Genomic DNA, 24,579 nt, shown 5'->3' with positions numbered 1-24,579 from the left:
CCGTATTCACTGCGCGTGAAGCGCGACGAAAATTCTGGGCTTAACTCAACTTTTATGAAAATTAATTGTCGATACTCCGTGAAAACAGCCCCGAAATTTCTCAGGCTATCTTCCTGATTGGAGGATTAAACTACTTCTACTTGACAACCTGAAAATAGCGAGAAGTAAGTAAGTAGATCACAAAATATTATGAAATAGAAGTAGAAATAGTAAAATTCAGATCTACTTGAGTAAGTACCAGAAGTAGAGGAAAACTACTTGAGTACTTCGAAAAAGTAGAAGTACTTCGTTACTGACCACCTCTGATCGTGTGTGTAGGAATTCTGTGGGAATGGACTGTATAAGTGTCACAAAACATTGGATAAGCAGCATTGTACAGCTAGAACGGATCTGGTCACCTAGTAGGTTCTAGGCAACCCGGAAGTTTTGCTGCAAGAGACCGCCACAATGCTTCGGAAACGATTTTGTAGGGGACATTCTACAGGCGGCGCTCAAATTAATATGTGATACATGTTATGAAAACGTTACAGTTTCAAAGCAGTTCGACCCAAATCGAGAACGAAAGCGACATCAGTTCGATCAGTGAAAAATTTCAATTTGTGAATGTATGCTTATAGCAGGGTCGGGAAACTTCTCCGGTCGGCGGGCCTTATATGGTAAAATGAAGTAGCCTACTTGGCGGGCCAGATTACAGATTCGATACATTAATCGCGTTTTATCCACTTAGACCTATACAAGGAATAAATCGTATTTAATGTAAACTTCATCTTTAGAGCATAGAGACCAAAAATAGTATTTAATGAATTAATTAGCCTAATATGTTTTATTAGCTGTAGAAGTTAATCAGACATCTGTCGTCGATGAAAGTTGTCAACAAGTTCGTTAAACTCAGGCTGCATGTCGCAGGTGGAATCAGTGATATTAGAACGCAGTCTTGTCTTGTAATGTTCACGGTCGAAAATGTTTGCTCGCCGAACCGAACACAACAAGTAGTTTCATGATCATCTTTCTCAGGTTGGGAAACTTGGATTCATTCTGTGACGCATAAAATTGGTCAATTTTTTCAGATTGGAATTTCACTTTCAGGGTAAAAACTATACTCTTCGGGCAATTCAAAATTCTGTCACGGGCCGGATCCGGCCCGCGGGACGTAGGCTATGCTGCCCGCCCCTGGCTTATAGCATAAAGCATATATGCATCACAAGATAACGGCGGCACTTCTTAGAATTCGATGCATACACACTTAACGTAAACGCGAAGAGTCTATAACTAACAGAGTATATCTATCACGTTGAAGAAAGAGCTTATACTTGAAATATATCTATACAATAAACAATACCAAACGCTGGAGAAAAAACAAGATGCAGGAGCTATCAAAAGAAGACACTCATTGCCGATATGAATAGATTAAAGTCTGTCTTCTTTAATTTCTGTGTTATTAATTGGCACAATCGTGTTTTTGGTCGCAAATGAGCTCACACTGATGTCATCGCGATTCTTAGCTGTACTGTTCGAAAGTGATGACTTCCTCCTGTATAGTGAAAACAAGAAAATTGGATAATCATCAAACGATATCTGTTGGAGAATATGTAGTGAATTATACCTCCCCCTGAAGGATGTGCCAGGCGTGTATTCGCCACTGTGACTGAGAATACTTTGTCGCAGTCCCCTACGAGCCTTGCCAACAGCAGTTCCCCATCTCTTTCGAAAGTTTGACGCCAGAAACGTGTAGAAAAACGGGTTAATCCCGCTGAAATGGAGTAACGCCACATTTATTCCACATGGCCGCCCATGTCGGCATAACAAAATCCCGGGCACATTGTTCCTAACTACCGTTGCGGCCATATTTTAGTTCCTTATTGGGGACTGGACTGGTATATTTGTCCATCGAGCACTGACCTGTTTGAGTACGCCAATACTATTGTGAAATTCGTCACAGCGCCGCAGGTGCTTGCATGTAGTTGTATACCATTGAGACGAGCAAGATAAAATGAATGGTAGGGTAGCCAGCATATAACAAAGGTTGATACTAGACCGGAGACCATTCTAGTGACTCGTTTCCTTGTGTCGTTCGATTTTTGAGACTTACTTCCTGGAATAAAAGAACATCTTGTTTATTTCACGTGCGAGAGTACTGCCTTATGCAGATCTAATCAGTAAGTCGACTTTTTACTAAAAAAACGGAAGATTTTGGCCTGCAAAACATAATTCTGACATTTTTTTACCTTAAAAATCTTAATTTCGAAAAATTCGGCCCTCATGTGTGTGAATTAGGTGTTTTCGCACACAATGTGATAATTGTATCACTTATCTTCATTTTTGGTTGTAACTGTCTGTCCTTACTGAGTATAAGTCGGCCTGAAAAAACTTTTGACTTCAAAACTGACAAATTTATACAGGAAAAAATCTGAGCCTATGAAGAATTCTATAGTAGTTACTTCACGCATTATGGTAGAAATAATCAAAAATTTGTAGTAGTGCAACGAAAGATACTTTCCTACATTTTCGGGTAGTAGACAGGGGTGGTCAGTAACGAAGTACTTCTACTTTTTCGAAGTACTCAAGTATATTTCCTCTAGTTCTGGTACTTACTCAAGTAGATCTGAATTTCACTACTTCTACTTCTACTTCGTAATATTTTGTGATCTACTTACTTACTTTTCGCTATTTTCAATTTGTCAAGTAGAAGTAGTTTAATCCTCCAATCAGGAAGATAGCCTGAGAAATTTAGGGGCTGTTTACACGGAGTATGGACATTTAATTTTCATAAAAGTTGAGTTAAGCCCAGAGTTTTCGTCGCGCCTCGCGCGCGCTGAATGCGTGGGTCCAGTATGATTTCACGAAAGTATCTGCGAACATAATTTAGGTAGCGGGCTGGCGTGGTTCCGTTCATACCGCATTGTCGCCCTTCGCCATATGAAATATTTCATCACAGTATATATGGCTTATCATAACGTTTGAAAATGTTTCGCAATCTAGTATTTACTTATCATATCGTAATCTAGCTGTCCATGGCGTGTCCTAATCTGAAAAGGTGGACTCTGACTTCTTTTTTAGTTTTAGAGCTGTTTTAGCATATCAACCTTCGAAACTTCCCGGACTAAAGACTTTAAATACGTGTTAAATTTTTAGATTTATATTTCACTTTCAATACCCAGTACCATAAATTTTGATTTCTAATTAACACCAGTTCTTTTGTCTCGATAACGTACATGTTGAAGTATAAAAGCAAGTGTACTAATGCTTTCAATTTCCAGAAATAAAGCTACACAATATAGCATTTTTACGGTCCACCATATTTTTATTAGCGTTTACTAATCGCACAAAGTGTTTACACCGTATCCAACACAACATCTCCATATTGCTCTTCGACTAAACTACAGGCCTTATCATATGGGAGAGTGCGCAATACCATGATATTTTCGAAAACGTACTCTTTGAGTAAACAGAGGATTAGTATCGCATTTCCATATCAATACTATCATTTTCATCCCATGATGTGGACGAATGCTTATGTTATCGAAAATTGGATACCTGCTGGTATGCATCAATATGAATCATGCTCGTCACCTTTCGCATAGCTCAATTTGAACCTTTTTACAATCCATGTGGATGAATTAGGATCGTTTTCACAACTACTTACTTACTTGAGTACTTTTAAAGCCAGCCAATTCTACTTCTACTTCAAGTCGTTTTAGGTTGCCCATGAAAGAAGTACTTCTACTTCTACTTGAGTAGATTTCTTGACTACTTTGACCACCTCTGGTAGTAGAAAGTGTCTGTCCTTACTAAGTAGCTTGCTAAGAATCGAGAAAGATCGTTCAACAGCAGCAGTTTGTTTGTTTGTTTTGGGGTATTCATGGTGTTTGTCGACTACTATGGTCATTTACACCAGGCCGATATTTATCTTATCTTCCGTAACTGCCGACTTATAGCACGGCCCACCTCTAGGCTTTTTGTAAGACACCGCTGACGCGGATGAGGTGGCGAGGAGGAGCCTAGGAACAGCAGCAGTTGTTGGATGGTAACACTGAAGTTGTGCGTACATTGCTGTTGACACATCGTGGTACTTCATTCTGACAATGTTGTCTACATCAGTGGTTCTCAACCTTTTTCACCTCCCGGAACGGTAAAATTTCAAACAAACATTTGGAGGACTGGTAAACTTTTAAAAATTGAAATCAACCCAAAATCTAAAGTGTGCAACCGCTTTTTTGCAAGTATACGGTGCCAGAGAGTGACATTTAGAGGGTTTTGGTCGTAATTATTTACGTTCATAATGGCATCCATGTGATTTTATGATAGCGAGTCTGCCAAGCCTAGTTAAAATTGCCGTGTTCAGATAAACGTGCTACCGCCGAGAGTCGTTTGCAGTGTTACGCGCCGAAGCCCGTTGGATTAACCGACCACTCCAACTCGAATAATATTCTTCTCTTTGACAATATAGGGAATAAGCCTTTCGGACTCGATCCAAGCACCTTGTCGTGCTACCTTGCCCATTGCCCAATACCACCAGACGTAGGCTACTCTTGCTACAATTCCCTGCACGAAAACACCTGACCACAGCTATACCGGCCATCCACAAAACCCAGGCCGAAAAACTACCTCGTCTGCACCCCCCCAAAAAAAAAACGTTGGCCTTGGGCCCCCACAGGGCGATAAGCAATGCTTCCTCTAAGCCAGTGGTTCCCAACCTTTTTGTCTTCATTCCCCACTTATTCCGATTCTTCTTTTCCCACTACCCGAAACTATTGTCATTACGGAGCAGCTATTTGCTTGTTTGAGTACACAAGACACACAACAATTCGCCTATAAATGCAGCATAAAACGTATTGCGAACCGATGCCCGTAACCACTGCAAGCTGTGCACATGCGCAATTGCGCAATACATTACGCATTGTTGTCCATGGGACCGCGCAATGAGTTGGTGAGTGCGCGCGGGCTCGTGAAAAATTAGAGGGAACATCTGTCAAGGTGCAAAAGGCGTAAACACACCATACATACACAATACACATAAATACAGTGCTTTCCTAGTTTTTCATGGCCGGGTGGATAATTTTTCATATTATATTGACTATTAAAGTCATTCATGATTTCTAACCCTTGGCTGGGCAGTGAAGGCTGCTATCTAAACGTGTTAGTAACCCTTTTGAATTGTGGCCTGTGTGAATGCCGGTAATGTCGCACGCATAGTGAATCGACTATTGAGAATATATTACAGAAGCAGCACTCGGTTTTGTATCGGGTAAATTTGGTCTTCAACATCGTTTTCAATTCGGATTTAAATCTTTCTGTTTGATGGCAGAGTGTGGATACTACATGTTCTGTAACTTCCCTTTCATAAGAAAGACCAAACCGAATCGTTTTACATGGTTATTCGAGTTTATAAATATGAACTCATGACGATGCCGAAAATAGCCCAAAATAAAATCTGAAAATTGCCGAAATCAACACGGCCTGACTGTTATGTATATAGGCCTCATAAAATGTATTCAAGTGCAAAACTATGGAATGGATATTGAGGTAAAATTTTGGAATCCTTGACTGGTCCGACCCGCGATGTAAGTTGATTTTGACAACCCTGGCTCAGATCTTGTAAATAGGAGGTATGTGTACTGAATGAAAAGTAACAGAAGATATCATTAAAAATACAAGCGATGAAAATAAAGTGGCATGTGTAGGGTTGCACTTAAAACAGAAATCAATTTAAAACTAACATATTTAAAATTTAGTGTTTTAAACAATCGTTTGTTTTAAATGCAACCCTAGGCATGTGTCGGTCGGCGATGCGGATGTATCAGATCATGGTCGGGTAATCTCCAGCGCTGACAGGTATTTACTTCGTATGATCTACTAGTGTTTTCAATTCAATTTATTGTTAACATTTTCATCATACACCACAAGACTTGGGGTCGGCTGCATAGATCGTGATCAGAAACGATTCGCCGATAGCCATGATCGTCGATATTAGGATCCACGATCGACACCATGGCATGATTACGGCTCATTGATGCGGATTCAGAGACGAGTCAAATGATATCTAGTCGTTGACGCAAACTGACGCAAATGACATCATATAATCCGCCAATATATCAGCTAGTGGCGGAGGCGGGGATTTTCTGGGCTTCTTTCAAGAGGACGTTGCATGTGTACGGTTTACAGGTGAAAGAAATGGATTTGTACGGATACGTTAACGTGCTAGAGACACTGTGGAGCCTGTGAGAAGAAAGAATTCCTAGGAGGATGCTGAATGACCGTTCGAATCCTCTGGAATACCTTGACAATACAAAATTCGCGAAACGGTATAGGCTGTCCAAGTCATCAAGTTTGGAGCTTTTGGATATGGTGAAAGATGAACTATCATTCCCTAGTCGCCGCTGCCATGCCATTCCACCTCATTTCAGATGGCTGGCTGCCCTGCGTTTCCTTGCTTCCGCTCATCACCAAATGACTGATGGCGACCTTCTGCATATGAACAAAAGCACTGTGCGCAGAATAGTACATAAAGTTTTCAGGGCTATAGCAGGCAGGAGGAAGGAATTTATGAAGTTCCGACAACGCCCCAAGAAATAAGTGCGCAAATTAATGCATTTCTTGCTGAACACCCGTTTCCAGGAGTGATCGATCTTGTCGATGGCACCCACATACCCATCTCGAATTCCGGAGGGGATGATGGAGAACTTTACCACAACCGAAAAGTATTCTTTTCCATAAACGCACAGCTTGTGAACAATGCATGTATGGAATTTACCTATATAGTAGCCAGAGGCTCTGACTCTACGCACAACAGAAGAGTTATGGATAACAGCACCGTACCAATCCAATGAGTATAGTCTTTGAAATCATACACCCGCCTGGCCTATAGACGATGTAAAAAGGAGGCATGCACACTGAATGAAAAGAAAAAGAAGATAGTATAAAAGGACAGGCAACAAAAAGAGGTGGCATGTGTCGCAATGTTTTGACTTGACTGTGGACAGTGAAAATGCTCGACGACTGCCGGCGAACTGCTGTTCCACAGGCGTGGTCTGACATCCTTGATAGAGTGTAAATCGTGTCGAACATAAGACAATTGGAGGACGAGGACGCGATTGTGCGGTTCTCATGCGCTTTGGAATCCGAGGTGCAAAATTAGTTGAATTTTGCGGGGAATAGAATTGTTACATTCGACTTATTCATATCTTGCATGTTAATAAACCATATCCTTTAAACCACCAAATACTTGGTGTTTGGTTGCACTCACAGTCGCTTTGGAGGCCATAGCAACGATACGAAGAAATTGATGTAGATTTTTCAGTGGCTGAAGCGCATTCTTCGTGGCATCACCCCAGCAAATGAAGCTATATTCTAACTTCAATTTGAATAAAGATTCACAGAGTATCAGTATTCAGACATAGCAAAGCACAGTTGATTTTATAGATCCGCATTCCGCTCGCTCGAGGACTGTAGCTTCGTACTCAAACTTCGACGATAGGTGTCACCTTTTGAACATAAAGTGCCGTGAACATAAAGTGATGCCATCTTCCTTTTGTGGCTATCAGAGTCTTCAACAATTTCAAGCAATGCCAGCAAGATTTATGCTGATGAGTAGGGCAATTTGTTTTGGCATGTAAAAAATGTCAGAATTTTGTCAAAATTGTCAAAATTGTCCACCAAGTCAACAGATTTCTGCAAACTGCATTTCGTTTCTATCGTAGATATTTGCACAGTCGGTGAACTTATCATTTAACACTTTGCATCTTGTAGCCTACTTAATATAGGCCTGCCGTTGTAGACGCCCCGTTGTCTGTTCATTATGAATAATAAACTGTCAAAAAAAAAGGTTGACATGGTGTTATTATAGTGTTGCTCAACGTACCGCAATATCCTAACTGAAGCAAGACTTCGTGGGCATTGGTTCTTATATCAAGAAGCGCATGATAAAAATTGCGATGTAGAGCAGTGTAGACAGTTCAAGCTGTCTCCAGTGACGACATGAGAGCGACTCGCTAAGCATGAGCTGATTCGCTAAACCGCGCAGTTTCCACGGTCATTCGTTTTCGAGTCATTCATTTGTGCATGACCTTAACTGGGGCACCCCACTCTCAATCTGAGAGGGGCTGAGCTTGAAGGGGGCCAGTCTTGCCACTAATTTTTCACGAGTCTGAAGAAGAAAAATCGCAATTGCAATTTTCGTATACTACTGTCATTTATCGTTCATTAGCACATCGTCCCACAAATATCGTATGAGCGAAAGCACGCATCAAATAAGTAATAAACATTTGCATTCTCCCGACGCATGGAGTATCGTAGTTCGTACGTATTGCTGCTGTGTGGCTTGACTGACCAAAACCATCACTGATTGCTTATCAACGTAGGATATTACTCAACTTACCTATCGTTAGTGGTTTCATTATGCGACGTAGAATGAGAGCATAGGATACACAGATGATAATGAGAGGAATCACGAACGCTAGCAGGAAGTTGCACACGAGCCAAACTTGTGAATACTTGGAAACATGCTCTTCTCCCAAACTACACCCAATATTGCCCACTGTGTCCATCAACCTGACAAAATAATATATTCACAATCATAATTTTAATCAGCGATTCTGTCAATTTTATCAGCCCGAGACACGTATAATACGATACACGATACAGCCACAATTCGAACTAATGAACAAATAGAAGGGTGTCGATACGACCAGGTATGGCCTTTCAATTTGCCATCCACAAGTAACAGTGTTCCAGCTTAATCTTTCCCCAGTCTGTTTTCTTAACCGCTTTTCATTGCTCTTTTCCTTCATTTTTGATGCGTTCTTCACCCTGTCCTTCTGAGGGCTATTTTTTGTAAAGATGTCCTAACAACAGCGACGTCGGGAGTAGAAGCGCAAATTAATCTCTGCCACTATGAATCGTGCTTCTGTCGACACTAAACCCAAGGTATTTTGCGTCAATAGCGGAGTATTTACCAAGTATACGGATCGTGGGATAATTGTCGCAAATTCCCATATAGGATGTAAGAAGCTATACATGAAGCTCGTCGATATCTAATATCTTACTCCCGCAGCACTTACTCTAATTCAAACGGTTATAGATAGGCTACATCACTAGATCCGGGGTTCCGCGAACCATCTTTCTCTTTGATGGGGGGCCACAGCCCACAAGGTCAAAAATGTCGGGAGTCACTGGTGGTCTAGCGTGTCAATGTATGTAATACAATAAGTAAATCAATTTTAATCTACAAGCTGAAGGATATTTGACTTACTCCTCATCACTAAGCACGTCGTCCAATGTATAATTGTATTCTTGATTACTCCTGAAATAATAACAAACAACGTTAGCATTGTATAAACTCTCGTGATTGAGCTGGCATAAACCTACCCTAGACCGGCGATAGACGAATCGTTGTCAGGGAAATCAGATGAACCGTTGTCAGAATAATCGCTGTAGCTGTAATATGCAGACTCAAATGAGATTGATCAAAGCTATAACACCGACAAAGGTAGGTGTATTTCATATAACCGTATTGTTCCTTGGAAACGTGAGTGAGCATGGGCAGCGGACACTTTAGCATGCAACTCTTGAACGTGTAGGTTAAAATTACCAATTGGTTATTTACACCCGGCCAATTTTCTTCATTTTTATTCCGCAGATGCTGGCTTGTAGCACAGCCCACTTCTAGGCTTTTATAACACACCGTTTACACGGATGATATGGCGAGGAAAAGCCTTGAAAAACCTGCAACACTTACGTATGAATTTTGGAGTAGACCTCGGTCGGACTCGAACCCAAGGCCGTAACTGCCGCACATCAAACCCCCCAATTGGGGGGCCCGAGCTCGAATGGCGCCCAAAATTATTTCGTGAATTAGCATAAATTATGGAGTATTTTTGAAACTTTTTCAAAAAATTTTCGCGCTCGGCGCGTATTTCAAGTTTCCAAGTATCTTGATTTGGGGGTACTCTTCCCCCAAGAAAAAATACGCAAGATTTATAGAAATGGGCATATCGGCGTTGGCCATTACCGGGTCACGATGCACCAAGACATATAAGGTTTTGGGCCATGTAGCACGCGACTCCAAGAAGTGTGCCAGAATAACGATCGACAGCGAGAAAACCTTGGCCGAAAAGGACTGCCCTTATGCTGAATGAAAATTTCGTTATATATACAAAATACATATAGGTTTAATTAGGCGCCTAAATGATTGGTGCCAAATGTTCCTGTCTTGACAATCTGAACCTCACAAGACAGGGAAAAATTATATGCCAGTGAAGAAATGCCAATTTGAAATCGTGTGTGTCTTTTAGTTTAGTAGCCTACGTTTGGGCGATTCTATATTTTTGATATAGCAGACTTGAGGTCACGAAATAACATCATACGGAGTAATACCAACGGGCCGTACAGTTTCCATAACACCTCACTCAGCTCTACCGGTAAATCTGATTACGTGAGCAGAGAGGACAGGAAATTGATAGCAATATATATGCAATTCCCGATCTTATTGACCGATTTTATAATGAATTATCGAGAATTTTCGCGATTCGCGCTCGCTCACTAAACAGTATGACTGATTACGTGGAAAAAGCGAACAACGTGATTGGGGGTAGGTTTATCACCCTATGGGAGCCCAAGACCAAAGTTTTTTTGGGCGGCCTGACGAAGTGCTGTTTTTCCTGCCAATAGGTATACGCCCGAAGATGTTTAATTATTATTGAGGGGTTCTACCTTTTCAAACACACCTCACTCAGCTCTACCTGTAAATATGATTACGTGAGCAGAGAGAGGATAAAAATTGATCGTAATATGTTTGCAATTCCCGATCATATTGACCGATTCAATCATGAATCATCGAAATTTTTCGCGCTTCGCGCGTGCAGGCTAGAAAAGCTGACTCAGCCAACGGTCCCCAATGTAGATGATAAGTAGCGATAAACAGCCTACAACCTGAGGGGGGTCTTGGGGCGAAGCCCCCAATAGGTCCGATTTATCATCATATGGGGGGCCCACGACCAACGTTTTGGGGAGGGGCTGACGAAGTGCTGTTACGGCCCTGCTCGAACCCTCAACCCATTGGTGTTGTAGCTGTGGATTAGACCAGTGCTCTTCAAGCATTTTCGTCGTGGTAATCCCTTAAAACTTTTACTCGAAACTCGTACACCCCTGACCACCTAGCTAACTGATTCCGTATGATAGTAAGCTTAATTCAGGGGTGTTCAACCTCCTTGCTATTCACGGCCGTGCTTCGATTCATATTTATAGCATACGGCCGTATTCTGGCGGAGAGTCGTCATGGCCCATCTAGACATATATACTCATGTTAAATTGGCTACTAGGATCTTCGCACCGCAGAGAGCACTTGCGGTGTTCTGTGCCATCACTGATTTCTTGAGATATACCTTCCGTATAAAAGTTGCAGTTGAACATCCTGCAGGCATACTATCTCTTCACCAAAATCGCGAATATAAATATTAGAAAACGGTAACTGGATTGCCTTTGTGGTCGCGCAGAGCGGGAAAATCTTTCTATCTGGAAAGTTAATTTCGTCGATAATATTGGTTGTTTCATATATTGCTGACAAATATTTTTCCATTCTTAGTCCACGTGATTAGATTAACCGATAGAGCTAATGGAGTGGGGGTCTTCAAAAATTTTGGGCACAAAATTAATGATGATTCATGTTCCGGTTTCCATGAATGACTTTGTTCCATGTTGTTATTTTTTTACCTCCCGTCAGGATTGTAGGCATAGACGAAATATATATTGGAATCAGGCAAGCGTGCCAGAAAAACCTTCATTCGTAAGACGCACACGATTCCGACTTGGTATCTCATTGTGGGGTGTATCATTTTCCTCTGCGGTTCGCATCTGTACCGTAGGACTCAGTTTACACGATTATATTACAAGTCACCCTGAATCGTGCCAAGCGTGAATAAAATTTTCAAGTTTATAATCTCTCAAAGATTTGGGAAACAATTCGTTAATTCAAATTGCATATTGACGGTCGCCAACACACGCTAATTGATTATGGATTGAGTGCCGCATAATTTCTGTGTAACGGCTGCATGCAACGTCTGCAGGTTGGCCACCTCTGGCCTGTTGAAATGAGGATGGAACAACGTATTTTTAATGCTAAATACTAATCAGTAGTGCCGGTTTTTGCAACTTTTGTAACTTTTTTTTACAGCTTCCGGCAGCTTCCTAAATACTCGTAAGATATGTAGAATGCTGTTTTAAGCTGTTTGAAGGAATCTTAAAGTGCAACTTTTTGCAACCCCCTGTCGCCCCCTTCGTCATTTTCGCCCCCCTAGACCGCCAAATCGCCCCCTGGGGGCGATATCGCCCACGTTGGGAACCACTGGCCTAGGCGATGTAAAGAGGAGGCATGCACACTGAATGAATGTAAAGAAGATAGTATAGAAAAAGGAAGCGACAAGAAATAGGGCGGCATGTCATGGGAAGCGAGATCGATAGGTCAGTCATGGTCCGGTAATTTTGAGGATGGACTGTATTTATTTAGTAGTAATTGCTTGTATTTCGACTTGAATGTGGACATGCTCGTCGACTGCCTGATGGCCGGTGGGATACTGTTCCACACATCAGGTCCGGCATATTTGATAGAGCGATGATCTTTTCGGTCGATCATATGATATTTGGACGACGTGGACGCGCGTGTGTTGTACTTTTGCGCTTTTGATTCAGAGGTAAAAAAGTCATTGAAGTATTCGGGGCAACGACCGCAGTGAAACTGATACATAAACTTGGCGATTTCTAGTTTCCGCATATCTTCTATGTTTAGGACGCCGAATCTCTTCAGCAGCGACTTATTGGATCGGCAGCCAGGCCCCTTTGGGGCCTTAGCTATGATTCGGAGTACTTTATGCTGTAGTTTCTGCAGTGGCTTGAGTGCAGTTTTACTGGCAGCCCCCCAACAGAGGATGCCATAATGTAACTTCGATTGGATTAAGGATTTAAAGAGTATCAGAAGCACCCATGCTGGCATGAAGCGCCCAAGGCTGTAGAACAGGCCGCACTTCGGTGATAATTTAGTTTCTAGGGACTGAATATTAGGGATGGTGTGAACGTGAGGTTCACGTTCGTGTTCTGTGTGTGAACCTCGGAAATTTAGAGGTGCGCGTTCACAGCAGAACCTTGGTAGGTTCTGCACTGTGAACCTTTTTGGTAAATTGTAATTTGCACTTCGTTATAAGATCTCTTTGGTTCAAGTTTATTGCATTTCAACTGCGGGTCACTCTATGCATGGCGCTGGCAGCATAAAAAATCAACACTAAACGAGCATGCACCATGACAACCTTAAAAGTTTTACTTGCTTTTTTGTTACCAAAAATTTCTCGAAATATTCAGCGTTCCGTTTTGAATATTTAGTGACTCTCCGCTGTGAGCTTGACCCGCAATCACACAACATCACGAGCGATATACGTAGTCAGCGAATGATGCTTATTCAACCAATCAATGACATTGATATCGTTTTCTGATGTAAAATATCGAGTGGGCGTACGGGGTCAATCTTGACTTCATATCTTTACTGTATCATTAAAACCAAATCCGTGCGATTAAGGTGCTGGCTACTGCTATATAACTTGTTGTTTATGGTATCGGTAGCGAGTATAGAAACCCGTTTTACACTCTGCTCAACATCAATGTAGCAATACTCAGACTCCGAACACATTGTCCGGTCTGGCTAAGACCATTGAGGCGTAAGCTTATATTTCATGGTAAGTCCTCGTCGAAATTGTTGGCAAAGCGACGGAATGTATTGATTTTATGAGATTATTATATCCTTTGATAACCGCGGTTGATACATTTAGCGACGTTTAAAACGCCAATATGTAGCCTACTACAGCAATGCGACATTATGTGGCCCGACTCTTCGCTAGGTATCGTGTACATTAATATAGGCTATCACTTCATTGAAAGATAGGGTTGGAATTAGCAATATGACGTCACGAGGTTCACGTTCGTGTTCACGTTCGTGTTCGCGTTCACACGAACCCGAACCTTTCAGAGGTTCACACCATCCCTACTGAATATGACTCTTCCAGGACATGTTCGAGTCCAGTAAAACCCCGAGATATTTGGCATTATCTGTGTTGGAAACGGGCTGACCAGCGATATTAACGGTTAGGTTATTTTTTGAATTTACTGTCAGCAATTGGGTTTTCGAGGCGTTTATGCAAAGGTTGTTCTGGGCCGTCCACTCATGGACTTTAGGCATTTGGTCACCAGTCAGGGCATCCAGCTCTGCCGTCGAAGATGCGGAAGAGAGGAGGTGAGTATCATCAGCGAACAGTGTGGTGTTCAATGAGGAGGTTTCAAAAATGTCGTTGGCATATAAGGTGAAGGTGATCGGGAACCTATGGCTCTTTTGGGTATAAGATATGGCTCTGTGCCAAATATTTATTATTGTACTGAATTGATCAATATTGCAGCGATTTCTTAATAAATTTTCATCACGGCCGGAATGATTATTCTTGCGGCAGTATATGAACATGTCCCAGAGACGTAAAGACAATGCCGTCTTCAGGCTCAGGGGCTCGGAACCCCTCTTTTCAAATTCCTCAAATTTAAGTTAGTCGTGCCGGCGACCAATATGTTACTCGCGAATTCTATGTACCCAACTCGAAATCTTGAAGTGTGCGATACGTTGATTAAAATCAAACAGAATAGCAGTGATGGCGACGTCCATATCCCAAGGCAGTTTTCAAATACACATTGTCTTTCTGATCTACGGCGCGAAATGAACTGCTGTGGACGTGACATTCACAATTACAAGCTCGAATTACAAACAACTCCATTGCTACCCACGTTCTCGATTGGTAAGTAGATTTGTAGTACCGGTGATAAAATGCAGGCGTGTAGCGCAACGTTATATGTTACCGCCGAATGCTTTGAAAATTGAGAAGTTGCTTACAGTACTTAGATTTTCGGAATCAGTGTGACAGTTACATTCGATTAATATCAGTTACAAAAAATTCTAAACTATTTACGATGAATTGCATTATCAATGGTGAGGCTTGGCCAGTCTGTGCCTTACCTTTAGTTTCGCGCTTTATTTTCGAACAATAAACATGCAAATTGTGAGAAATTAGGAGAAAAATGTTCAACATTTAGTCATTCATGAACATCAATAGAAAATACCAATATTAATTGAAGGTTTCACGATTTTCGACCACTTATCCTGACGACAGGTGAGCCACTGCCTCACTTGCCTCCCTTGCCCTCACGCCACTGATGTGAGAGAGAGAGAGAGGAGAGTCTTTATTTTTCATCAAACCAAAATACATAACACTCGGCAGTGGTGGTGGTACAGAAAATATGCATGCACAGTATTCGGTATTAGATAGGAATGATCGATAAGACCGTGAGGGTCATCTAGTCTGATCACACCAGCGTCAAACAGGTACACTTGACTCTAAACAGTCTGGCTGTAAAAAAAGTTACAGTAGTTAAAAAAATAAAATAGAAGAAAAATTAAACGATGGTAGCAAATGATCAATGAAGCAATGTCTGGGCGAGGTAGGGCAACAGTGTTAGTGTAACGATAAGAGGTGATCAAGTAGGGCTTTTTTGAATCTATCATAAGGCAATTCACGGATATGTGGTGGTAATGCATTCCAAATGATAGGTCCCGAGTAGTCGATAGATCTCTTAGTTAGGTTGCTATTGGGTGGGGGTAAGTAGATATTTCCCTTTGACGAGGATCTCGTGTAATGGGAATGGACATTTTTAGCAGGTATGAAAAAGTCATCAAACACAGGAGGCAGAGTGTTGGAAAAATATTTGTGAACAACTTTTGATACTTCGAAGCGATATAGCTCATCAACTCGCAAAATTCGATGCTTACGGTAGTAAGGCGATAAATTGGTACGTAAAGGTACAGATGAGATCAGCCGTATCGCACGGTTTTGCAGGGTTCGAATTCTGCACAGAAATGTTTTGCATGCACTTCCCCATACTACGATTCCATATTGCAGGTGAGAGTGGAAAAGAGAAAAATATATGGTTCGTAGTATTGATCTGGAAACCAAAGATTGCAGACGGGTCATTATTCCCACACACCGAGCTAGTTTTGATATTGTGCATTCAATATGCTGCTTCCAAGACATTTTAGCATCAATAGTGACACCGAGATATTTTGCTGAGTCACATATGGAGATTTGTTTATGATTGATGTTCACAGTGAAACTATGATTGGCATTATTTAAAAGGAGCATCTCGGTCTTATCTGCATTCAAGCTTAGTTTGTTTGCTTGGAGCCATCTCGACACTTTTGGGAGTTCCCTATTCACGGATGCATGCAAATCATTGCCAGTGTTAGAGGTTATGAAGAGGTGAGTATCATCAGCAAATAGGGTTGTGCGGAATAAAGATGCATTAACAATGTCGTTAATATAAATGAGGAAAAAAGTCGGTCCAAGGACTGAGCCTTGTGGGACTCCACAAGTTATATCTCTGGTAGTCGATCTTAATGTCCCCAGTTTAACAAATTGTTTGCGATTTGCCAGGTAGCTTTCAAGTAGAGTTGCTGCAATACCCCTGATTCCATAGTGTTCTAGCTTGTATCTTAAGATTCTGTGGTTAACTGTGTCGAAAGCTTTGCGGAGGTCGATAAAAATGCTGCAGCCACTTTTTTTTTGCTTGATGGTTTTGTAATAGTCCGTTACAATTGATAGTATTGCATGGTTGGTGTTGTGGTTTGATCTGAATCCATGCTGGGTCGGAGACAGTACTGCATTCAATTCAAAAAATTTTTTGAGTCGGCAGTCAATCAGTTTTTCAAAAACCGTGGCAAGATTTGGCAGAACAGATATTGGTCGGTAGTTAGAAATTAGCTTTTTACAGCCTTTCTTAAACACTGGCATTACTCTGGCAGTTTTCAGTGCATCTGGGAAAATGCCCAGACGTATCGACTCATTAAAGAAAATGCATATAACATCACCAATAATATTAAAGACTAGCTTCAGAAAGTGCGTTGGGATGAGATCGGGTCCTACTGCTTTGCTACTTTTCATTTCAGATAGTATGATGGCAACTTCTCCTTCACTTGTCGGCTCAAGAAAAATGGATTTCTGAGGGCCAGGACTCAAGTACGAGAGAAAGTCATCGGAGGAGTTTGGTATTGAAGCTGCAAGATCCGGACCAATGTTGCAAAAATACTGATTGAACTTTTCTGCTACTGCAAGCTGTTCTTTGATCATGCTGCCATTCTCGAGTAGCTCGATGTCAGCAGCACTCTTGGGAGCATTACCTTTAGTTAGGTTGATAATTTCTCCAATGGTTTTCCATGTGTTCTTGGGATCCTTGGAGCACTCCTCGAATCTTTTTTGGAAGTATGCTTTTTTGGCATTTTCTTTCATATGCGTCACTTGGTTTGCATATTTTTTGTACACTTTTTTGCCTTCGCTTGTGCCTTGCAGATAGTAGTGCTTATGCATCCAATCCCTTGTCTTGATCGCAACTAGATGTATCACAGCTTAGAGTGGGGTAGGCGTATATACTGCCGTAGTGACCATGTTTGGCTTCACCTGCACATGTGATCATGGGTTCTCGCATTTAAAAGGAGCATCATGACGAACCTACGTACGTTCTTGTAACTCAAGTTTCGCATGCTCAAATAAGGTAACCAGCATGATTAGTACAAGTTTTTGCAGAAAAATGTGGCGCACACGAATAATCCCATGTAGCGAGTTCGAATTTGTGCTATCAGGACGTCACGAATTTTCATTAATGATGTAACAGTTGAATGGCATGTATGGCTCTTTGGGAGTTGAAATGGGAAAAAATAGGGCCAATATTGCTCTTCGGACAAAAAATGTTCCCGGCCCTTGATAGAAAGGATGTAAGACGCTATAGGTCTACCGGAAACTCTAATATCTAACTTCCAACGCTTACACTAATTCAAAGGGTTTTTAGATACATTGCGGGATCTGCGGGATCACAAACTATTTATCCCCGGTGCCCCGGCGGCCCAGCCCACAAGGTCAAAAAGGTTGAGAGTCCCTGGACTAGCGTGTCAATGTATGCAATACAATAAGTAAATCGATTCAATGTACAATGAAGGATATTTGACTTACTCCTCAATGCTAAGCACATCGTCGTCTGTGTAATCGTAGTCATCATTACTCCTGAAATAATAACAAACAATGTTAGCATTGTATGAACTTTAGTGACTGAGCTTGCATAACTTACCCTTGACCGGAGATAGACGAATCGTTGTCGGGGAAATCGTCGTAGCTGAAATATACAGACTCGAATGTGATTGATCAAAGCAATTACACCGACGATGGCAGGTGTAATTCAAATCTTCGTATTGTTCTTTGGAAACGTGAGTGACACTTTACTAACATGCAACTCTTGAACATGTTGGTTAAAATACTGTAAGTGCTGGTCTAGAGTTGAGTTGGGTTAGGATTATTGTTCGTTTTAAGCAGGGGCGGGCAACATAGGGATTTTGACCGGCCCGCAGAGAGTTTCTACTTTGAAAGTGAAATTCTAATTTTAAAATACAATTGAATAGTATATTCATATTGAAATGAACCCGAATATTTTCGGCTGACACTCGTCAACAACCAGTAGAGAATTGGAAATAGCATTGTATAGCAACAATCGTAGAAAACATGCATCACGCTCGGTGAAAAGCTCGCCCAAGACTCATCCACTCATGGCTGATGCTGAGCGATCAAAGGTCAGAAACTATGCCATTGACAAACATTTGTTGGATAATCCAGCTTGTGCAATAAATCATCGAGAACACAGATTTTGCGTCATCGGAAGGGGCCGCTCACACTTTCATCTGTGTGCCATGGAAACGACCTATATCAAAATATATCAGCCCAAGCTTTTTCTACAGAAGGAGTTCGTCTACCATCTTAAAATGGTACATTGAACGCTCTCTAATTTGAGATTACATTCCAAGCTGGTGTCGACATATTTTGTGATGCGATTGTTGATGTACAACAGGGGCGGGCAACTTCTCCAGTCGGCGGGCCGGATATAGGAAAATTAGGTACTTGACGGACCGGATTGCTGAATCGATACATTATCCACATATACAAGGAATAAATCGTATTTAATAAATGTATTTAAACGACAGCAATGTCACTTCAAAGCCATTTCTCGCCGACAATGACGAAGACAATGTGGATTTGAGAACAGCATTGTCATACAGGCGCCTCCATGTCTGCTTCTCTCTGATCAATGAACACACGGTTAAGATTTCAAGGCGTTCGATAAGCCCGGTACCCCAATTTTACCAAGATATCAATTCATCGGGGTTGAGTACAGCCCAAATGCCGATAATGCAAGTCTTCTCACTTCGACGAACTTACGCGTAAGCTCGACTTTCGTACGCTGTGCACACACGTATATAATAACATACAGTTAGGAACGTAACAGCACTTCGTCAGCTCGTCCCCCAAAAACGTTGATATTGGGCCCCTCGAAACGCTAAACGAGCGAAGCGCGCAAAAATTTCTATTATTCATGATTGAATCGGTCAATGTGATCGGGGATTGCATGTATTATTGCTATCATTTTTATCCTCTCTTTGTTCAGGTAATCATATTTACCGGTAATAGAGCTGAGTGAGGTGTCTTAGAAGATGTATAGGGCCCCTAAATATTAATCAAACATCTTCGGGCGGACCCGTTAGCATAATGAGTTCGTTACATGATGCTATTTCGTGGCCTCCTATATCTGCTATGTCAAAAGATACTGAAATCGACAAAACTTACAAAACTAAATGATGCACACGATTTCAAATTGATATTTCTTTATTGGCTAATAAGTTTTCCCTGCCGTATAGCATTTGTCTTGTGGGGGTCAGAGCGCCAGGACAGGAACATTCGGCGCCAGCCATTTGGGCGCCAATGGACATTTAAACAGTGTATATTTATATCGAATTTTTCGGTCAGCACAAGGGCAGTCCTTTCGGCCAAGGTCTTCTCGCTGCTGATCGTTCTGGCACACTTCTCGGAGTCGCATGTTACAGCATGGCCTGTAACTTCATATGTGTTGGTGCGTCGTGGCGCGGTAATAGCCGACGCCAAAGTGTCCATTTCTATAAATCATGCGTATTTCTGTTGGGGGAAAGGTACCCAATAATGAAGGTAATTGTCAACATCAAATCGCGCCCAGCGCAAATAAAATTCGAAAAAGTTGCATAAATTTATAAATCACTTCATAATTCATTTAAATTCGCGAAATAGTTTTGGCCCCTTCGAGCTCGGCTCCCCCCAATTCGGGGCTTTGGGGTGCGGCAGTTACGGTCTTGCATACAGTCACTAAATTTTGACGTTTAAGCAAGAAGTGGACAATCTCGGCAGACTGGGGGCGCGGGCCACATTATCATGTATGACGGGAAACTGTCCGCGGGCAGGACAAAATCCCGTCGCGGGCCGGATCCGGCCCGCGGGCCGTATGTTGCCCGCCCCTGCCGTACGAGAAGCCGAAATAGTACCGCAGGCGCCACTGATTTCATCAGTTCAGCAGAACGCAATAGAGCATCTCATGATCGAATACTATACAGTACCGGTGTCCGGTACTCCGGTATTTGGCGAACCCCGCAGCGAGTGTTGCCTAAAATGCCTACAGTATAGAGACTACAGTGGGCTGCTTGACCGCAAAAATTGACACTTAAGTCTGGTGGTCCGCTGACTTAGATTTGAGTGCCGATTCGAACGCATGTGAGTGTGAGTATACTTATTGGCGTGAGTTGAGTAACAAATTCGCTGCTGAGTAGAGAATCGCTACTCAGCAGAGAAATTGGTCTCCGCCCCAAAGCCGTATCAGCTAGTGAGGAAGAGTGATTGGACACAGGAGAATATAGCTTCTTTTGAACAACAATACTGAAATCAATTTCAGTATTTCAAATTGTTTTAGTGTTCTTCCGAAATCAAAATCAAGACGCGGGCCACGTGTTATCGACCCCTGTTCTAGGCCAACGTTTCTTAACCTTTACCCCATGAGCTTTCAAATATCCTCGTACCTTCAACACAACATCTGATAGTATAGGACTACCTCTATATTGAAATCAAAAATCATAAAGACATGTAATCGCGCGCGGCAGAAGACAGTTTTGGAGTTGAATCAATCTGCCAAGAAAATATTCCACTTTATGTTGGTTTGCAAATATATCAATAGATAGATAGCGTATAGGCCTAATTACAAAATGCATCTCGCACCCCTGATTTTGTGCTTTACCCTAATGAATCCACGTACTCCAGGTTAAAAACACCTGATGGTCTAGTAGACCGAGTCATATCTGTTCACAGTTCGGTTTCTAGTTCAAGTCATGTTCAACCGATTATTTGTAGCTATGCTCGGGTGATATCAAATTCATCGCATGAATAATATGCCCATTTATCTCAACAGTTTCTGGTCTCGCCCTCTTATTCAAGTACCAGTACTGATCATCGGAGGTAGTTAAAGTAGACATCGTTGGTAGGCTTATACTCAAGTAGAAGTAGAACTAAACAGTTTTACTCAATCACAAGCAGCGGTTGCGATTTCCAATTATTTTAGGCCTATAGTTTTGCCTATAAAACCCAAAGGTTGTCAATTGCCATGTATATAGGCCTAAAAAGAGTCTAACAACTGCGACCTTACGAACGCCATCCAGTGTTCATTCCTATTTTAAAATGCATCAGAATGACGAATCAGCAATATAGGGCCGGTTAATGCACTGTGTTGAATATTACATGGTAATATAATTACTAATTGGATATATGCGCATTACGCACAATGATTCGAGTACTGCAATCTGAATCGGGTAATGATTCGAGTCGAGTAGGGAGAGAAGCTTTTTCGAGTAGGACTACTGAAATGTCACACGCTACTTTCTGATAAGGCTATCATCGAGAATTATGGTTTCGATACTAAGGAAGACTGTAAACCTCGATTGGTCGTATCCCAGCACACGATTCATGATAAGCTATATGTACGTTAGTGGAAATAACATATATGTATTGTGAAACTATATGATTTGTGTAATAGCCTATGCTCGAAATTTCCACATCATTCATTAGGTGACGTATATTCCCTTAATGAGTGATAAGACTGATCATACTCGATGCAAAGTCGGATCCCTAGAGGGACTTGATTTTGCCCCGATTTAGTTAAGCTATAATGTCCCGCGACCCGTTGCATCTGTTGTTAAAATACGAATGGCCCGTTATGCATGGAAAGTTGAGAACCCCTACGCTATTGATAGGATTAATTGTGGTCGGTTTTATGATTGTCGTGGAAAATTCCATGTCGCCAAAATCATAGTTTGTTCGAAAGTCAATGTTTCCTTGGTTGCGTCAAAGCATGAGATCTGATGCTTCATAGAGTCAGCTTCCTGACAAACGCGATTCGACGTATTTCAAAACGGCATCGATGATCTGACGTTCTCTAAACGGAACATGACATTGCACACATATTACAATTGGTGCAAAGTTGATGATGTATGGAAAAATACAGTTCGTGATAAATTGTTGCACATAGAACAGAGATAGACATTTGGGTGTGTGGCTCAGTTCAAGTGGGTCGCATTTCATTGTGCTCCTGTACCCATCCACCATCTATCTATCTTAAAATGTCGTTCAAGTATTGGATTCTCATTATGTTCGAGATCGGGATCTGCTCGCGTTCGTCAGGTACGAGCCATATGTGTTATATTTCGAATCGGGTTGAAATTTCTCTTTTTCAGCAAAATTTTGCTCGAGAAGTTACGTCGGCGGTAAATGGATCTCAGAGGGAGATTGTGGGGTTGGTATGCAAATAGTTTTACGTCACAGACCAACACGTTCTGTTCTGTTTACGTTTCATGTAGGGTTCGGACATGATGTCGGACATAATGAGCGAGCTTGAAGACCGAGCAAAAAAAGAGGAGATCAAATCGACTGAAAAACCGACTGAAAAACCGACTGAAGACGCGACTGTGAGTCTGTTTTGCAAGCTTTCAAAGATGTCCTTTGTAACGCAAGGAGGAAGCTCGGTTCAAGATGAACAACATTTCAGAGTAATGGCTCCGAAGCATACAATTCCGAGCCATCGAACCTCGAACTGGGACAATTCTAGAAATCTGTGATATTTTATTGTTTGCCGAATTCTCTGTTGCAGGTTTTCCAGCGAAGAGTCAAAGGAGACGTTGATTTCAACCGAAATTGGACCGATTACGTGGAAGGATTCGGGAATCCGGAAGGAGATTACTGGCTCGGTTTCGAATTTCGTTTACTTCTGTTATGAAAAATATTAAAACCATATCCTGCTGTAGTGAGATTGACTTGTGACTCTGAACCTTGTGACTTGGTAACACAACCCTGGTTCGATTTGAATCATACACGAGGGTTGAAACTTGAAATTGACTCGTAAATTTTGCTCCGAGTCACGAGTCAATCCACATTTCTGAAGCGCCGAGTCAAGTCAAGTCGTTTTTGCAAAGTATCTCGATTCAAACCCAACAATCGTTTCAAAACGTTTGTCTCTCCAGGGCTCGAGGAATTGCATGAAAGGACAAAGGACGGAAATATGGAATTGGAAATCAACATGATCACGAAAGTCACAGGAATTCACTGGCTCGTAAAATACAGGTAAGCTTGATTTCGATCCATCCATTCATTCACACACAAATTACTGCTCAATAAATCACAAAGTGACGATAGCTGACGAGTGCAGCAGCTGTACGGCGGTTGGTATGTTCCATTATGATGTGACAATGATTATGATTCAATAACAATATTCCGGGATAACGAAGTTAAGGAGACCGTCATTTGAGGTCGTTACTTTTTATTCGCGTAATCGCCTTGCTGTAAAAGGGGGCAAATAAAGGAGTATCCTTGAGTGTTCGACATTCCCAGCTCCTTCCGCGTCGGACCCGGATCCGACAACTATACTCTGCACGTATTCGGATACTCCGGGAATGCAACCTACGATGCCCTCGCGTATCACAACAATCAGCAATTCTCAACGTACGACGCGGATCACGATACTTATTTTGGCAATTGTGCTTCTAAAGGCCGAGGAGGCTGGTGGTATGACGATTGCACCTGGAGCAACCTGAACGGAAACTTCAACAAAACAGTACCTTCGACAAATTACAACAAGGGAATCTATTGGCGTGATGACCTTAACGGCGATGGTTATTGGGACAACGTTAACGACCTGCGTTTCTCGGAGATGAAGTTCCGGAAGAGATTGTGAAATGAGCGTGACGTCCTTGTCCCGCTCTGTGACGTGGTCATGTACACTCTCGGCACATCACAATTGTAAATGTTGCTCATTGTGACGTTTGCCTGACACAGATAAACAGAATTATATCAGATATCGCAGATGTCACAAAAACGTAGAGGTCATGTAAAGGTCACATATCAGCTCCTGGGCATCTTTTTCTTTCTTTCGACTTTTGTCGTGTGCAGTGGTGGCCCTACGATTGGGGGGGGGGGGCACCTCAAAAGCCACCACTGCTCGTGTAATATTGCTAAAGCGGACACCACCAAATTTTCAAAATGTGTGATAATCTATTCTTTGTATTTTTTTTAATTAGAGAAATCACAGAGCCAAATTGCCAATAGCTAGCCCACTAATACAAGCATATTG

At 41.8% G+C, this 24,579-nt stretch overlaps 2 protein-coding genes and 1 long non-coding RNA gene across 6 annotated transcripts; 2 read left to right on the top strand and 1 right to left on the bottom strand.

Moving 5' to 3' along the window:
* Positions 1–445: 445 nt before the first annotated feature.
* LOC145447225 (kappa-type opioid receptor-like) lies at positions 446–18,394 on the bottom strand. Of its 4 annotated transcripts, none has more exons than XM_080325642.1 (6): positions 18,190–18,394; positions 18,075–18,125; positions 8,375–8,547; positions 1,900–2,092; positions 1,604–1,750; positions 446–1,531 (listed from the first exon to the last, which is right to left on the bottom strand). In XM_080325642.1, exons 3-6 carry the CDS (start codon positions 8,541–8,543, stop codon positions 1,408–1,410), a joined length of 633 nt encoding a protein of 210 aa, XP_080181768.1. In that variant the 5' UTR covers positions 8,544–8,547; positions 18,075–18,125; positions 18,190–18,394; the 3' UTR covers positions 446–1,407. The 4 variants fall into 4 exon arrangements, with proteins under 4 accessions (XP_080181768.1, XP_080181767.1, XP_080181766.1 ...); XM_080325641.1 differs by lacking the exon at positions 18,075–18,125 and adding an exon at positions 9,248–9,298; XM_080325640.1 differs by lacking the exons at positions 18,075–18,125; positions 18,190–18,394 and adding exons at positions 9,248–9,298; positions 9,364–9,836.
* LOC145447234 (uncharacterized) lies at positions 15,257–17,176 on the top strand. The gene is made up of 2 exons (XR_013917499.1): positions 15,257–16,331; positions 17,018–17,176. It is a non-coding gene; the product is annotated as an uncharacterized LOC145447234 (long non-coding RNA).
* Positions 18,395–22,413: 4,019 nt separating the features above from the next.
* Positions 22,414–24,183, top strand: LOC145446692 (fibrinogen-like protein A). Its single transcript, XM_080325043.1, has 6 exons — positions 22,414–22,637; positions 22,691–22,749; positions 22,814–22,921; positions 23,104–23,200; positions 23,474–23,573; positions 23,841–24,183. The coding sequence occupies exons 1-6, from the start codon at positions 22,577–22,579 to the stop codon at positions 24,181–24,183; spliced, it is 768 nt and encodes a 255-aa protein (XP_080181169.1). The 5' UTR covers positions 22,414–22,576.
* The last annotated feature ends 396 nt before the right edge of the window (positions 24,184–24,579 follow it).

The sequence above is a fragment of the Botryllus schlosseri genome, chromosome 9 (genome assembly GCF_051294905.1).
Source record: "Botryllus schlosseri isolate E-star chromosome 9, Bs_hap1, whole genome shotgun sequence".
Lineage (NCBI taxonomy): Eukaryota > Metazoa > Chordata > Ascidiacea > Stolidobranchia > Styelidae > Botryllus > Botryllus schlosseri.
This window is presented reverse-complemented; position numbering and strand designations above follow the sequence as displayed.